The sequence below is a fragment of the Cryptotermes secundus genome, unplaced genomic scaffold (genome assembly GCF_002891405.2).
Source record: "Cryptotermes secundus unplaced genomic scaffold, Csec_1.0 scaffold548, whole genome shotgun sequence".
NCBI classification, from domain to species: domain Eukaryota; kingdom Metazoa; phylum Arthropoda; class Insecta; order Blattodea; family Kalotermitidae; genus Cryptotermes; species Cryptotermes secundus.
In genome coordinates, this window is record NW_019732380.1 from 2,106,898 (window position 1) to 2,125,660 (window position 18,763).

The 18,763-nt window shown below is 37.0% G+C and overlaps 2 protein-coding genes across 2 annotated transcripts in view; both read right to left on the reverse strand.

Annotated features, from left to right (window-relative positions):
• Positions 1-6,141: 6,141 nt before the first annotated feature.
• LOC111867616 (phosducin-like protein) lies at positions 6,142-7,962 on the reverse strand. The gene has a single exon (XM_023857615.2). The coding sequence runs from the start codon at positions 7,846-7,848 to the stop codon at positions 6,994-6,996; it is 855 nt and encodes a 284-aa protein (XP_023713383.1). The 5' UTR covers positions 7,849-7,962; the 3' UTR covers positions 6,142-6,993.
• A 4,246-nt stretch (positions 7,963-12,208) lies between these two features.
• LOC117282030 (activating transcription factor 7-interacting protein 1-like) overlaps positions 12,209-18,763 on the reverse strand; it is a gene marked incomplete at its 5' end in the record, with an annotated part of 19,895 nt that continues 13,340 nt past the window's right edge. Inside the window, 2 exon segments of the mRNA XM_033752726.1 lie at positions 12,209-13,107; positions 16,727-16,893. Of these exon segments, the coding sequence (XP_033608617.1) occupies positions 13,003-13,107; positions 16,727-16,893 (272 nt within the window).

Sequence of the window (18,763 nt, forward strand, 5' to 3'; positions counted from 1 at the left end):
GAGATCCGATTGGGGGAGTAGTTTACCTCCGGATTGTTTTGTCTCCAGAGGAAACATCTCGCATACATGGTATCTCTGTTTTTGGAAAGAGACTATCCAGGAAAAGTGATAATGTGGTAGTTTTATATTTTATATATCCATAATAGAATTAAATATTACTTGTATTCATAAATATAAAGAACAACATATGATGAACACCACCTACAACCACCATGTGTGAATGGAATTCTTTTTGTAATATGATAACACAACTGACGAACTTCATACATTGTATCATTTATGGTAGAATAGGTATAGGATTTAATGGTCGGTTAAGCAAGTATTAAGAAATTAAGATTTAACACTATGCAAATTCTTTTTCTGAAATAACCAGTTACATTAGTGCGATTAAGTCCACTGCTGACAAATCAACTGATAATAAACTAAATGCATACTTTATTTTCAATTGATAAGATGAATAACATATATATTTTAAACAATACTATCAACTTTACTATTACGAAGCAAATGCAAAACACTCTGTTAAATATAACTTAATCCGCATACAAATTATTGACAGAATATGGTATGTAATGGATTTAACAAAAAGTTGAATATCAAAATGTGAACAATTATTTTTCTTTTCACTTACTGTTAGACAACAAAACCACTCACACCATACAACATTTTATAAAACACTGAAAGATAAATTTCCTTGGTTTCACTCATACAGCATAGCAGCCACAACAGACTAACTCTATAGAGCGATCCTTCTTGAGAAGCTAACAACTGCTTTGCTAGTCACAAAAATTCCCGTATTTTGTGGATCCTTGAATGATCAATACCACGTTCACAAAGACTTGGATTACAAAATTGTATTGAAATATGGTACTAAAGAAATTTTAAACTGCTGAGAAACCTTTAATGGAATACAATGAAAGTAATTACAAACTGATTCTGTACAATCATGTCTGAGAACTGGGTGCTGAAAAGAATATTTGGACCTGAGAGGGTGGAAGTAACAGGAGGCTTGAGAAAACAGTATACTAATGAGCTTCACAATTTGTACTCTGTTATCAGAATTATCAAATTCAGAAGGGTGAAATGGGTGGGGCATGTAATATGCATCTGAGAAATTACAAATGCATGCAGATTTTTTGGTTCAAAAACCTCAAGATGAGAAACCACTTGGGAGATACAGGCATAGATGGGAGGACAAAACAAAAAAAAAAACCTTAAAGAAGAAGGGTGGCAGCATGTGGATTGGATTTATCTGGCTCAGGACAGAGGCCTGTTACAGTGTCTTGTGACCACAGGAACCTTGTGATTTCATAAAAGGCGGGAAATTTCTTGACTACCACAGAGACTATTATCATTTCAAGTACACTGCTTGGTGTACAATCAACAGACTACGGAAGAGGCACTAATTACATACAGAAAACATTAATATTGCTTAAGTGTATTTGTTATTAAAATTGTATTATACTTAAATTATTTATACTGTTATGTAACAAAACATTACCAGATCAAACTGTTAAATTTAGGAGTTCTGTGTTCTGGAATATAACTCCCTGCAGTCTGTTGGTCAATGGATGTTTTGCAGGACAGCAGAGCTCTGCTTGCTAACTACTTCATGCTTGTTTCTTGCTTGCTTATTCTTTTACCCTGAAGATACAGGTGTCATATTCCTCCAAAACGTTGGTTGTCCATCAACCAACTACACATCATCATATTCCAGAAGATATAACTCTTCATAACTACTGGTGTGAGAACCTCATATCTTAAATTTATGCTCATATTTCTGTATGCAGTTATCAACAATGGACAAACTTTCACATCTAAATATAGTTGCTGTGTAACTGACATGTGGTGAAGCGAATTTAATGTTTGCATTTTAATTTGTATCTGTTTTATTTCACTAAAATTACTGCGAGACATTGTTTGAAGATTCATTTATACTTTCTAGAATATTTATTTTCTTCATCGTGATGTGAGGGTACCAAAAGCCTCTAAACTCTAACATTAAGGAATGAAATGATTTGTACCCTTTACTTCACTTACAGTTGGTCCCATATTTAATCAACTTACACAATAACACCATTCACATCACTAATTTTTAACATAACCATTATAGCTTCAGAGTAAGATAATATGGTCAGGTTCCAGAGATACAATTTATTTCTAATACTCGTTTAACCTTTTATAGAATATTGATAACTATATGTACTGCTCACTTTACAATTCAGTACCTTTGAACTTCCTATTTATTGGTCTCATATGACTCTTGGAAATGAACATCAAATACTTGCCTACACAGCATTAACTAGCTGGTCTTTGTATTGGAGGTAGAACTAATTTTTAAATATTATTCAGGTGAATTTATATTTCAGAGGATTAAGAAAATATGCTTCACAATACACTAGTGGCATGCTTCTTGCAAATATTTCATTTTCAGTGCTGGTTTCTGTGGAGAGTAGTTGACCATATTTCTGGAGTTGTAAACATGGTCAGCTTTATGAATATAACAAAAGCTTTGGTTATTAGGAGCGATACATCTATACAAAATTCACTACATCTAAAAGAAGCATGAATATTCTGAATACATTTGAAAATCAATAAGAAATATATTCTCTCAGTATATTTCCAACCTGGAATGGAAAAGCAACACATGCCTCGCCATTAAGATGATATTCAATTTGACTGGCAGAAAGCCATGAACACTGACATACAGTTTTTAAGATCAAAACTGTATATATATATATATATATATGCTAATAAATGCAAAGAGACAAATTAAGGAAAATGACTAAATTAAATGTAGAGATGAATGATCCTGTGATTATTTAACCTCTGTGGTTCCAATGAATATTACTTGCGAGTAAAGTAAAAAGTAAAGCTATCCCTGTACCAGGCCGTGAAGGCCCACAGGGCTGTGAGACATTGAGGGTCCCACATTATCTAGACAATCGGCTGAAAGATGGCGGTAAGGTTGTCAGCCTTATGCGCTGGCCTGGAGATTTAAACCAGTTGCAAAAGGAAGGGCACTTTATTACTCACAGCAAAACATTTCTGCTGCTTGTCACATACAAAGATGAGTTAATTAATGTAGTTAGTTTTAAGTTACTACTGTTTTAAAACTTTATGAGATTGAAAAGGCATATCTTATACATCAAAATCCAACAGAGTACACATTCTAAAAAATTATGATCTCAGAAGTTGATAAAATGTAAATAAAAAACAAATTATGAAAAATTATTTATATAGAACTCATAGTTTTAACTCTGTATACCTTACATATTTTAAACTCTTGAAAGGTATGAACTGCATACACAGCCAATCTCCAATAGCAGACAAAAACACAGGTGCAATAAAAACATAAATAAATGTATTAACAATAATATATATGCCTGTCAATGTGAGAGGGGCTTTTCACTGTTTTATACACATAAATTTCAATGTAAGACTAATATAGCCTCAGTTCCATAGCTCATAGGCAAACTAAAATATAAAACTGTAATAAAGGAGAAAAGAACAATGAAGTTATACCAATATTGGTGAAAAAACATTTAAAATACAGCAAAGTCCAACACAGATCAGAAGCAGAATGCCTTCCAGTTCACTGTTGATCTGTCTGCCAGTTACAGCTTACACAAATCATCCGGAACACATTCAGATATGGGATATTAAGCTACCCAATAAAGTGAGCAACTCTAGTAACCACTGTTTCAGATATCAAGTAAACGGCTGTGAATGTGATTTTAAAGTACAATGATCAAATCATTGTTACTGACATATTGCTCACGTCTACTTGAAAGTAATAATTTGAGGGGTCAGAGTTCGAATCCCGGTAAGGTCAAGAATTTTCTCTTCTCCACATTCTCCAGACTGGTTCTGGGGTCCACCCAGCCTCCTATTCAATGGGTATTGGGGGGCTCTTTCCCAGGGGATAAAGCAGCCGGGCCATGACACCGATCACTCACCTAATGCAGAGGTCAAGAAAACATGGATACATACATTCACTTCCCCATATCTCTTCAAGGCACAGTGCTTAACTAGCTCATCACAGGGAAACCTTTACCTTTTATTAGTACTACTCTCACAATCATATAATATATGCAACCTTCATGATTGTGTTAATACTAATATGGATCCATATTAGGCCAGTCCACTAACCTTAGACGTATTTAGTGAGACTGCCTGAAAATTGTCCCATATGTGGACTGAAACATGTAGCAACCCCTAAATAAAACCAATGTGGGCAGTTCAATTGGTTCATTTTTACTTACTGTTGTGATGATGGACAAATACCCTCAATCATCATACAAAAGATGCAAACAGTGAAAATAAGTATACAACTGTCAATGTGATATGTGAGTTATCTCACATTTGCAAATAAAGGTAAAGTTTTCCTTGAACTTAACTAAGTAAGCACTATGACGTGAAGGCGTATAGGGGAAGTGGATGTACAGACCCATGTTTTTTTGACCTCGGCACTAGTTGGAGGTGAACTGTCAGCTTCATGCCCTGGCCACTTTAACCCTGGGGAAAGAGCCCCTGGTACCGATTGGACAGGAGGTTGGGTGGATCCCAGAGCCAGTCTGGACATGAAGAATTGAAAATTCTTGACCACTGGGACTTGAACTCTGACCCCTTGTTTTTCTAGCCAATACCTAGTTGCTGTACTAACTGTTATCCTGGCTCACCTCATATTGCAAATACCCTTGAAAATTATTACTTTGTGAGGTTTGCCAAGAACTAAAGCAGAGGCAATCAATTTTCTTAGAGACAAATAATTCAGCCAAGCAAATGCTAGCGTGAGAATAAACCTTTGATGAAGCTATACATCAAGGATCAATTTCTCTGGCAGTGACTTGCAGAAAGAAGGTAAACATGAATGTTAGCACTCATTGTTACAGGAGTTCGTTTTGTATATCAAATTTTCATCAAACGTGCAATCCTGAACTCATGAAGACAACACTTTTTTTTTATCTAATTTTCTTTCCTGAATATACCTTGTTAAATGTCGCAGAAGTGGCCCATAACATTCTTTAGGTCATCCATTATGTACCATAATTTTAAATTACATATTTCTAAAAATGTTTCCTCATGAAGGCCTCAACAGATCTGAACACTGGGTCACCACCGTACCTAGTCTTTCTGTATGAAAATACAACTGATCTCAGCATTGCTTGTTTTCATCATGCCTCCCAAGACAGTGCTGTCCAACGTTCTTATGTACTCAGGCACAATTCACTGATGCCTATGGAGGTGCGGGCACCACCACACACTACTACTACTACTACTACTACTACTACTACTACTACTACTACTACTACTAATAATAATAATAATAATAAAATTTTTCGAAAATATTTAACAATACTCAGGTGTTCAAAAATGTCTCGTCATACAATTTGAATTAATATTAAAAATCGGCTCAATTATATTTGGTTACGGAGGGCACCAGAAAAATATACAATGGGCGCCGCGTTGGACAGGGCTGTCCTAAGACATACATGTGCTCTGAAGCAGACAGGTCACGAACAATATTGTCTTCAATTCTGTAATATCATGTACTTCTCAGAAAACTGATGTTTTGTAGAAACATCACTTTCATCTTCACAACTGGAGAATAAGCAAAGTAATAAACCAGCAAGGAGCAGGCTAACTCCTGCTTGCCTCTTGCTATTGGCTAATTTCTTGGTTGCTTTACTCTCTGGCCCTGAAGATGGGGATATATTCCTCCGGAACATCTGGCTTTCTCTGAACTACACAGCATTACAACCCAGAAGACAGCTGCGAAAACCTCAAAACCAATACAGAGAGCTCAATATCTGTGCAATTAGGCATCTAAATACAGTTGAGGACATACAATGCACAGGAGGAGAACATAGAAAATATATATACTATCCTCCAATGAACAGAAGATGACTCCTGTGTACTCTGAGCTGAAGACGAGCATAATCTTTGGATGACTCTGTACTATTACCACAATACAAGGAAGCTAAATGTGTCCCTAAATTATCAGCAGAATGGTAAGACCAGTTCTATCCACTATCATTTGCCTCACCTTCTACTTGTTGGAGGATAGCATATTCACAGTTCAGCTTTGGAATACTTGTATCTTAAATAAACACAATTCCTGTACTTCAGTGATGTCTCTTCATTGCATCAAACAGGACCTCTTGTTTTCAAATTGTATTCACCCATTATGCAATTTACAGTCTGAATACGATATCACTATGAAAATGTGAAGTATTATAAAACTTTACAACTGACTGCCAAAGCAGAGTGCTTTGTTCAGCATACTAACCCTTTATCAAGTAATAGTAATCCTATGTACCACCTCATTTACTGTTAAAAAACTTGGAATTCTTCCAGAAGGAGTACTCCTTATATTCAACTGGCTCTCAGAATAAGGGACAACAAATTTCTTGGAAGTCGCTTGGTGGTGTGTTTGTATTAGAAACTGACTTCTATATATTATTAAGATCTGTTTCATTCTTTAAAGGGTTAACACACATTTCATATACAAAAAATGACAAAAACAACTTCCAAACATATTCATAATCTAAACATTATTTTAAACTGCAATCAAACCACACAATACTGCCACGCAATTACAATCATACCCACCAGGATCACTGTGGTGTGCTGAAAACTAAAGACTGAAAAGGGAAGTCATAAGTCATAAAAAATGACTTATCTCAGAATGACTGCAACTGCAATTCCAACAGGATCCAAATTTTAATGCACTTGGCTTCTGTAACTAAACACATAATTTAAAAGGAATCAAGTTTAACAGCAATAAGTGAACAATTCTGTAACACCTAAATAGCATCAGGTCTCATTTCATTTTGCACTACCTGCCACACATACATATAAAGCCTGGTGTTAAGTGTGTTCAACAAGAAGGCAGTTGCAGACCTGAATAACAATGTAAACACTGCAAACATTAAAGGCAATTATGCAACATTTTGTTATGCACATTTGCCTTCGTATCAAATGCTACCGTCATTCAAGGCTGAGATCACTATCATCAGCATCATTCTGTGACTTGATGATCGATGGCACACAAGTTTTATCTGGTAGCATGCCATGCTCCAAAAGGAAACTTTCCACATCTTCTGAAAAAAAGTCATCACCTAATTCCTCACTGACACGAACAAAGTTTCCAACTAACTGCCCTGCCTTGTACACCAGAAGAGCTGGAACTCCACTTATTTTAAAGCGTTTACTTATTCCTGCAACGGATCCAATCATCTTACAGAATTTAACCTGCTGATAATCTTGGCTCAGGGAAATAAGACTCCCATTCATTGCTTCACAGCCTGGAATATTTTCTTCATATATATGTACTACAATCGTGACAGCTTTATCTTCTTTATCAATTGCATCGAGGAATTCTTGCCCATCTTTAAGGTTCAAAACTTTTCCAAATGTTGGGAGAGTGGCCAACTTAGCCATCATTTCTTCCATTCTTTGCTTCTGATATTGCAGTAAAAATTCATCTGACAATAATTCCGCCATCTCTGGATCCACATCTGCATTTTTCTTAGCGTCTTCTTCCATTGGCGACTTACAAGTAAGAGACAGTTTTTCTATTAGAGCTTGCCTTTCTTTTTCTTGTTCAGCTCTCTTCTCGATTTCCAACTGTTTGAACCTCTGCCAGTCTTTCATTACACCTTTGGGGCCTGTGTTTGTTGAAGATCCTTCCCATTTATATGGATCTGGAGGAGGAACAGATTCTGCTTCCTTCATCACTTCTTTAACACCATCTTCATCATCTGATTTCTCCCCTTCACTCTCACTACTGCTGCAGTAACAGTGGGCCTTTTCTCCCAACAATTTATCCTCGAACGTTGTCATTTCCCTAAATAAGACAAAACTTGCTTCTTCACCACTACACTCAAACACCGAACGTCTAAAAAACAAATGATGGAGTGCAAGGGCCCGCAAGAGTATATTGACACCGACGCTTTGTTTATGATGGAGAATTGTTAAGTTGGTGGTATGATTTTAATTTTGTGGCGGGAAATGTGGCCAATATATCAATTCAAAATGTACCAAGCAAAATAGCTGAATTCATGAAGGTTGTATGCAGTGGCTCTACGTCTGTGCGTTGATTCTGCTGAGCGGTTTCCGATGGTATTTTGAATGGTTACTTGTATCGTGTTTTCTTATCAAGAAATAAACAAACAAAATTTGATTTGTTTGCAATTGAAACAAATAAAAAATAAACAGGATCATTGTTTAACGGAACTGGAGAACTATTAGGGGTCAACAGGAACCAGTTAATATCTGTGGCAGGATTATTAACAGGTCATTGTCACCTAAACTTGAATTAGCATGATCCCATTTGTTGTGCCAAACTCCAAATGGCCTTCAACTCATTCATCTCTTGTTCAGTGCCACACTTTGAACACAGTTGTTGAACCATAGTCCATGTCGAAAGGTCTCAATCAGCAAGTGTAGTTTATTCAACATGCAACCGTTCTAGAAACGCACATGTTGGGAACCCATCTCTGTAATTGTTCCCCCTAGGACGCGCTATAGCTCAAGCGGTTAGTCGCTGGCTTCCTACCGCGGCGGCCCGTGTTCGATCCCGGGTCTGGCCAAGTGGGATTTGTGGTGGACAATGTGGCGCTGGGGCAGGTTTTCTCAGAGTACTTCGGTTTCCCGTGACTATCTTCATTCCACCAATTGCTCCACAATCACCCTCACCTATCATCTGGGACTGGTACAGTAGGCCAGAAGTCGGCACCGTACTAGGGACTTGGTCCCACCCCACTAGCAATAAAAAAAAACTGTTCCCCTCAGCTGCAGCCACTTGTTATGACTATGTTTTTCTCAATAGTTCATTTGTATCGCAGATCTTAATGTCTGCATAAGCAATGATCTTGCAGGGTGTTTCAAGTCCTGCTCAGGCAGGCAGAGTGCATAGTAATTATTAACCATAAAAGACATATTTGAATATCACTTTATTTGTCACTATTCACATTTTAATTTTTAATTACAGTCTTTACAGATAAATATTTTTTTTCGTCCATCCACTTCAGAACTTGCACCAGAATCTTTACTAAAAGTTTTTACATCTTTCCCCTCTACATGAAGGCCTCTGCCAAAGCATTTTTATGTCTGTTCATTTCAAAGATATGTGCCAATTTTATAAAAGAAAAGAAAAAGAATGTCGTTAAGTGTTTCAGAAGTCAAGTGCTGTGATGCTACCAAATTTTATAACACTTTTGTTTGCAAAAAACTTAACCCCCCCCTCCTTTTTCCGATTGGTCCAAATTTGAATTTAAACTCTGCAGTTTCTACATTCACCAATCAACTACTTGCTCCTCTGTTTGGGTATGATGTGACCATCATGCCATGTATGCTTACAATCTCTGCACACAGTCCGGCATTCCAAGCAACTGATGTTTCATATCCAATTCCAGAATGCTTGTTCTAAACATCTGCAATCAAAAACTTTACTGCTGTGATATTATATTCCCAAGAAAGCATTCCACCTCCATTGGATATCAAATGCTAATTATATACTTTAATATTACTTTTTTCCATCATAAATTGAACCAAGTTGTAATGGCATTTTGTCTCTCGTGTCTTGCTGACACATGTTAATTACATTTCTATTTTAACTTACCCCTTAGGTTTGTTACACGAGGACACCGATTTCTGTGTAAGATTACTGAATACAATTAATGTATAGTTTAATAAATGGTTTTATTAGTAAAGTGTAACTGGTTGCCTTCCCTGTTGTTGAGTTTCAAAAACGTTTATACTGACCATCCTGGATGTCACAAAAACTGCAGGTTGACATATATTGCTGCTGGCCATGTCTGCTAACACATATAACCATGAAGAAGTAACCACACTGCAAGACACAAGTGGTGGACCACCGACTTATGTGGAATTATTCAGTAACATTTAGAAAACGCTATGGAAACTTCAGGAAGGTCAGGCTATCACTGTCAAGTACATATAACTACACTAGCCGCTCCCAAAATCACTTTTCATCTCGAGTACTCTTCAGTCCATGCCAGACGAAACGTTACTCTGAGAATGAAAGTCGGTGCTGTCCCAGTTTAGACTTGATTATAGTTTAGAACAAGAACTTTCCAATCTGCATTCAGTTTCTTGTAATAAAGAACTTCTTACGACACTTCTCTGGAGCTTTCCTGCTATACACATTTGAGTCTATGGCCCAGCCCTAACCACCACTCAACCAAGCTGACTGTAGAACCCATGATACCTTGCATGAGAGACATGGTATACAGCACGCTGAACAATTACAAAGGTACAGGAATGCCAATGGACATGCACAATAGATTATTGGTCACAGCATAAAGGTAGTAAAGGGGTGCCCACCTCCTATTGTATTCTATTCATAAGTCTTTAACAGCCATTAACATCACTGCAAGTACCTTAGTCACCAGAATGTTTTCTCCCTTACTCTCACAATGAATCAAAATTCTCTTCACACTGTTTAGAAGCCACCTCACTGACACATTTCAGAGTCTGCAGTGGAATAAGTGCAACCATATATGCATAAGAAGAGAATGCTAATATTCTGTTGTTTCTATCAGCCAATCCTTCATTCAGTAACAGCTGGCAAGCCAAAAGGAAATGAAGTTCAGACACCACTACTGACACATAAAAGGCCAAGCATGTTTAAGGGCTCAGACTAAAGGAATATATTAATGTAAATTAAAATTAACGTATTTGCTAACTAAATGTCTTTATTATTTCACCTCAAAAAAAAAAAAGAGAGAGAGGCTCATAAAAGCAAACTTATCAGGATGTAAAGCATATAACTTTTTACAGTGCTACCACTTCAATCAGATGCAGTAATTATGGCGATAACGCATATCTTTGAAGTATCCATTCTGACATCAGTTTGTACTATAATTTATTCTCTGAATATAGGTATTTCAGTCCTAATACAGCTGCAGCACAGCAATGAAAAAACACATATAACAACAGTCACAAATAAGCATTAATGTTAACTGCAGAGTTGTTACTTTAGTTACAATTTATTACACAACCCAATAAACTTGGAGAGAGCACTCTATTAAATAAAGCGGTATCATATTTGATTCAAAATTCTCAATTCCACTCATGTAGTTGAAAACTTGAACTGAGAATTTTGATTTAAATGCATGTCACTTAACATCTTTCAGACTCATGTCGTTAAATTGAAATTGAATTGAAACTGAATTTACAATTACACTTCGCACATTAAGGGAAGTAAAATTCTGCTGCTCATTTTGCTTATTCAGATCTTGATAACATATTAAAACTTGCGAAGTAAATGTCACTGAAAATTTCAACGATTAAATAGCAATAAAAATGTATTCAACTGTGGCCTTTCTGTTACACTGACATCTCTCTACTAATATTCTCCTTCATAAATAAAACTGATACAGAGTGACTGCAAAAATGCAAACGCACGTGCGCACACACACATACAAAATGATGATAAAGGAGAACTTTAAATGGTCTCCAAGATTGTCCAACTTGAAGAAAACAATATATATTTTGTTTTATATACTGTAGTAAAACACACAAGAACAAAATTAAAATCATCAATTATGGAAGTGTGATAGGGTGCACCTTCTGTCGTAACATTATGTCCAACAATTGCACAGTGCTGGAGTCTGTATGTATGTGTGTAAGGGGTGGGCCATAAAATCCGGCCCTAGCACTGCGACCTTCAATGATCTATTGTGCTTCCCCTTTGGATTAACCCCTTATTAGTCCTACACTTCAAATGAAATGTAGGACTTTATTTATGGGGGCGTCATAAAAGTCACTTGGTTCCATGAAGAACAGACAAAGGTGACAAAATCTTAAGTAAGCTATGGCCTCACATGTGTGTGGCTGATTCCTCTTCTTGTAGGCACCTTTCACTGGTTGGGTCATCTGTCAGTCCCAGTTGTCTTCAAGGTACAGACCAAGTGTCTACAATTCTCTCAAACTTCTATCAATTACAGCAGCAGGATATACTCTTACCGCCCTTTTCAAACTGGGACTGACAGAAGACCCAACTTGAGGAAGGTGCCTACAAGAAGAGGAATCAGCCACACACATCCTATCTGATTGTAAGGCCATAGCTTACTTAAGATATCGCTACCTGGATCAATTCTTCAGGGAACCAAGTGACTTTTATGATGCCCCCATAAATAAAGACCTACATTTCATTCGAAGTGTAGGATTAATAAAGGGTTAATCCAAAGAGGAAGGACAACAGATCATTGAAGGTTGCAGTGCAAGGGCCAGTTTTTATGGCTCACCCCTCATCAACAGATTTACAACTTGTGTAGTAACTTTTTCACTCTATGAGGAGTAATATTTCAGCTGAGCAAGGAATAACATTCTAATACTCAGTCACAAGCCAAACAGTAACAGGTCAACCACCAGACAATATAAAATTTCCCCCCAAAATAGTCTGAATAAGATTTGAGGTTTCATGATGTTGAAGATTTCAGCTGTTATCTTCTGGCTTGTGAGATCATGCACAGGTAACCAGATCATATGGTCCATGGCCCTAATAAACACAATCTAATTTCTAGAATGTCAAAAATTTTCAAGAACCAAAACATGAGGGACAAATCTGTTCAATAATTTATAATGCACATGTTGTGAAAAAAAGAACTGATATTAAGAGAAGTGTACACATCACTAATGTCTTCAACACTTCTCCGAATGGCGCTTGGAATCTACACTGCGTTTATGTACAAGTACCTACACAGATATTTATTCTGCATATGAGGATCCTTTCCATCAAAACTGGTAGCTGCACACAACTGCACTCTACTTCTCAACAACTTCAGAAGAAATGGTTAGAAGGGCACATCCTTCATAAAAGCCATAGTTAACAGCAAAGCTCTGTAGTGATCTACTACACAGGATATGTGCATATGGGCACAACTGGCAGAACAGCAGCATCCTTTCTCTTCCTCACACCAGCAATATGATCACCAATACGGCACACATTGGATGACAGGCTCAAAAATGTTATTTACGGGTAAGAACAATGTTGCCTGGTGTGCTAAATGGACCTACTCTTGTATGCACGTCAACTGCTCGAACGGCGAAGTGATATTTATGGCCTTCCATGAACTGAAAATTAAAATAAACTGACAAGTTAAGATCAATTAGCACAGTAAAATATTGTAACATGTTTGGAGTAGGTACTTCCATGGTAACACAATAACAGCGGGCTGTTGAGTAGAGAATGCCAAAACAACGAACGTGTTTCCCCGGAGATGAACAACAGAGTTCATTGTGTAACAGCAGACTGTTGAAACAGCACAAACAGAACTGTGAGAAATGGTGTCTGGTATCAGGTCCGCATAACGCCTACATAAGAGAGTTGGAAGCAGAACTAGGTAGACACGTATGAACGAAACAGTTGAAGTCTAGCATGCGCCGAGTGAAGTCAAGGAGTGACCACAGCAGAAGGATTGACTGTGACAGTATAAAGAGCGTATAAGTGTAAAAGAAAAGGAGAATAAATAATCACTGAATCCGAAGTCTATGTGAAGTTATTTGTCATGTGACATACCCAACACATGACAATATATAACATAAAATAGTTAAAAATACAAACACAACACGTTCAAGTAAACCTCCAAATTAAACTTTTCTTAAGACACCCTTTAAATTAAAATGTTCGTTGTAAACAGTGCAACTCTTCTTGAATTGTATACTATAAACAATGAAAATACAGCACACTCTTCATATACCAAAATTTATCAGAACTTGTGACATCTGGAGGTTCTCATGACAGCAACTATGAACAACACTGTTTTCTTGGATGCGATAGCCTGTAGTTTGGTAGACAGGTACAAACTTTTCAGTTGAACCCATTGTCCCTAGGGTACATTATGAGGCAGGAGGTTTCTCCCAAACACTGGTATATATTGTCATGTGCTGCCTATATAATGCGACATATAAATTCATGCAGATCTTGGATTTGGCGAATATGTTTTTTGAACGCTCACTTTTACACTAGCAAGTAAAATTATTATCACTTTCAGTATCATAAGTATTGCTTCTGCTATAGTCAAAGCCAAACTGAAGACTTTTCTTGGCAACTTCTAGAGCTCAACTGTCAACTCAACTCAAATGTCTGGTCCCTTCAAAGCTGGACTTTTATAACCTGGTCTCGGGCAGAATATAACGCACCATGTGAGAACCTTTGGTCTTGGCTGCTGCCATGCAACAAACCTCTGTTTTCCTTTCATCTCTGGGGAAACATGTTCGTTGCTTAAGGTATTCCTAGAAAACAGCCCACTTTTTTTTGCATTTCCATGGATTTCTAGATTTCCAGCACGCAATAATATGTACAAAACTACATAGTATCACAGCCCAGAAGACTGTAATCTTAATACAAGGGCATGTTTGTAAGAAAAAAATTATACTTTTCTTAAGACACCCTTAAGTTTAAATTAAAATGTTCGTTGTAAACAGTGCAACTCTTCTTCAATTGTATGCTATAAAAAATGAAAATACAGCACACTCTTCATATACCAAAATTTATCAGAACTTGTGACATCTGGAGGTTCTCATGACAGCGACTATGAACAACACTGTTTTCTTGGATGTGATAGCCTGTAGTTTGGTAGACAGATACAAACCTTTCAGTAGAACCCATTGTCCCTAGGGTACATTATGAGGCAGGAGGTTTCTCCCAAACACTGGTATATATTGTTGTGTGCTGCCTATATAATGCGACAAATAAATTCACACAGGTCTTGGATTTGGCGAATGTTTTTTTTTAATGCTCACTTTTACACTAGCGAGTACAATTATTATCACTTTCAGTATCTCAAGTACTGCTTCTGCTATAGTCAAAGCCAAACTGAAGGCTTTTCTCTGCAACTTCTAGAACTCAACTGTCAACTCAATTCAACTCAACTCAAATGTCTGGTCCCTTCGAAGCTGGACTTTTATAACCCGGTCTCAGGTGGAATATAGCGCACCATGTCAGAACCTTTGGTCTCAGCTGCTGTCATGCAACAAACCCTCTTTTCCTTTCATCTCCGGGGAAACGCGTTTGTTGCTTAAGGTACTCCTAGGCAACGGCCCACTGTTTTTTTTTGCATTTCCATGGATTTCTGAATTTCCAGCATGCAACAATATATACAAAATTACACAGTATCACAACCCAGAAGACTGTAATCTTAATACAAGGGCATATTCGTAAGAAAAAAAAATTGCTCCAGCAGCTTGCTAGCTGCAGTTAAGTCAGCATAGTAAAATGGAACTCCCACATAAAGTCTCTCAACTTCAAGTTTTCCCTTATTTAATGTTCAATTTCAGTGGTTCTAATACAATAATCTCAGTGTTACATTTCCTCCATTTAAGATACTTCCAAGTTTACTTCTCCACTCCAGCTCCCTTCCAAGGAAACCTGAAATGGGCATTTCACTGCATAATCAAAACTCTCATTATGGAATAAAACTTTCCATACCAAAGTGTATCCTGGGGCACCATAAACTGCACTACAACATATACAACATACCTGCAAATTGTATATTAAAAATGATAACATCCTAGCTAATATGGAAACAGAACAATAATATATCCAACACATATTTGGGAAGTGCCTGCTCCAATATCATGACAAGGTTCAAGCAATCAAAGTTGTTCACAGCTTTGCACAGTCCCAAGCACCATCAAAGTTTTACTATCTTCAAATCCTACCTCACAGATACAAATTCCTCTAACTTTCCAACAAACTCTGCAAAGGATCAAAATTTCAAACTTTCATTGGGGACCCTGTGTAATAGGACCCTGTGTAATATGAGTAATCTTGCAGATTACTGTTACCTAAGATGTGACACTAAGAAGTTCCACATGTTTACCAACATTTTGGCAGTACATATACTGCCTACTTCCTCAAGACAGATGAATACCATATTACACTGAATATTAGGTAGCCTCCCCACCCCAATTTTGCTCCTCAGAAAAGAGGGGTCATCTTATTTTTGGTTCATTAAGAATAAATATGAAAAAAACATTTATGAGTTCTAACAACTAATTCTAATGATATTTGTGAAAATACCCAGAATTATATTCAAGGTATTAAATTCTGAATGTATGGACCACCTCTGTGGTCTAGCAGTCAGAGTTCCTGCCTACAGATCCAGAGGTCCTGGGTTCGATTCCTGGTGCTACCAGATTTTCTGAGTAGTAGTGGGTATGGAACAGGGTCCACTCAGCCTCGTGAGGATAACTGAGGAACTATTTCAAGGAAATAGGGGCTCCAGTCTAGAAAACCAAGATTAACGGCTATGGGAATTCATTGCGCTGACCACATGACAGCCTCTATCCGCAAAAGTTGGCACTAACTTCGCCAACAAGTGGCGGTCGCTCGGTTGGTATAGTGCACTTGCTGACTACAGGCCGTGGAGTTTCTTATTTCTTAATACTATAGTTTTTAATTCTCTGGCTTACAAGCTTCAGAACTAAATGACATATTTGATTTTGTCAAAAGAACTTTCTTCCCCTGATTTTCCAATTGGAAAGAGAGGGAGGGTAACCTTATATGTGGATTTACACAGTACTCTTGTATGCTGTTTTCTTCCAAAATGACAGTAAACATCTACCACACTACTTGGAATCATTTCCCAGAAGACAGTGATCTTCACACTTACTGCAATGAGCACCTCAGATATGTTACATTCTTTCTCTGCGAATGAACCATCCCTTATGGAATGAGATGTATAGTTACCTGTGTCAGTGTGCAAGCCATAGGCAATGGTAGGGCTTTCACATCACCAACTTTCTTCCATAATGTAGTGCTTGGCTGGGCAGACCCCTCCTGGTATGCATACAACTGGTAACTAGCTATCTCCTCATACTCTGATGTCAGTTGCATGTTCCAAGACAGTACAATACCTATGGGAGTTATCAGCATTCTTTATCATCAGTACTGAACAATCCTGCATACAAATACACTAAGAGCCAACAGCAGAACAGTGCTTGCTTTGTTTGTTACTGTTCATAATAGCTTCCGTAAAAATAATTCAACATTCTCATATTTGGGCTGAATTATTTTGCTCTTTGACTAGAAAGAAAACCAAAATATTACTACCAACCTCTGTCAGTGAAGTCATATAAAATCCAAAAAACCAGTAATTCTAAGTCCTATAAGGTTTATTATTAGAGTACATGTCAATAATGTAACAATATAGAAGACATCAAGAATATGTCACTCACTAAATATGTATCATAATACTTTATGATGTTAAAATTATTAAAATGTGAATAGGACACTAAAAGTATATTTTATATATTAAAAGTGATTATCAAAATTTCTGAAATGTCTCTAGTTTTACATGTATTTTTCTAGTTATTTACAACATGTACCGGCCTCATATGGGCCATCATCAGGTGATTTTTCTTTTTGGGGAGACCACTGCACTGCACTGCACTGCACTGCACTGCACTGCACTGCACTGCACTGCACTGCACTGCACCTGTTCACCGTGCTCCTTTCATGCAAGTCAATGTTTAGTTTAGTTGTGGCACTCTTTAGCGGCTATTTGTACTACAATGTATAATGTGTATTAGTATGACTATCATTATTGATGTGTACTCTAATAGTAAGGATAATGCCTCAATGCAACAGGATGCTAAAATATAATAAGTCATACAAAGTTTTCATTTTAAGAGTAAAGCAAGCACAAAGAAAAAATCTCTGCCTATATTTATTAATCAAGATTGCTAAATACATATAACTGTAATAATATGAATATAAATTCATTCAGAAATAAGATAATTTGCACCCAAACAAAAGTTGCTTTGTTTGTGTCTAATGTCATGTGCCAGATTGGTGCCAATGGTATTGGGGGCATTAAAATTGTGAAATGTTCCACTGAAAAGGGTTCCATTTAATGACTGGCATGGAAATTCATAATAACTCTCAATTTTTGTTGCACATACAAAAAAATACTGTTAACATTTAGAAGACAGCCTCTTTCTAACGAAACCGTAACACACGTGCAAAAATCTATTTCTAGATTCCTTTGAATTCTGAGATTTAAATACCACAAAAATTATGATCAGAAATACACAAATAGGACTGTCAGAGTACCTCACAGAAATTCCTATGCCCCTTTTGCAAACAGGTTTTTGTCACATTCTCCCATATAAGGCATATGCTGACCTAATTTCATGGGCCAACTTTTACTGGGGCCAGACACCCCTTTGGAACATTCATAATTATTTTTCCAATCACAAATACTGTGGGCAGACATGTTCAGAAACAAAAAGGTGGGTGAGGGACAAATGTCCAAGAAATAATTTTAAAGGTTAAGAAGTTTTTAAGAGAATTTCACCTGAAGGCATGATGACAAATGGGAAACATGGCACTTCAAAATTGCGTGCATAAGGCAGACAAACTGATTCTTAAAAAAATATAAAAAACAGAAAATTTCATTCAAGAAATAATTATTGTCTTTATCACCCAGGGTTTTCAACCTACTGTTGCTATGAGGATAGCAGCCATATTTTAATTTGGCAGTAATAGATTTTCCATCAGAGAGATGGGGATGTTCAATGTGGAACGTAGCCAAATTGTGTCTGACTTGGACGAAGTGGAAATATAAAGTCTTTGAAGACAATTATCTTGCTGCAGTGTCACTTCATCCCCTAGATAAAAATTCATCTCCAAATGGCTGATTTTAACTAGCTAAAATTATTATGCAATCAGCATAAGCCAATCACATAACAACTCTGAGAGGAAAGCATTTCTTGGGCGGGGGGG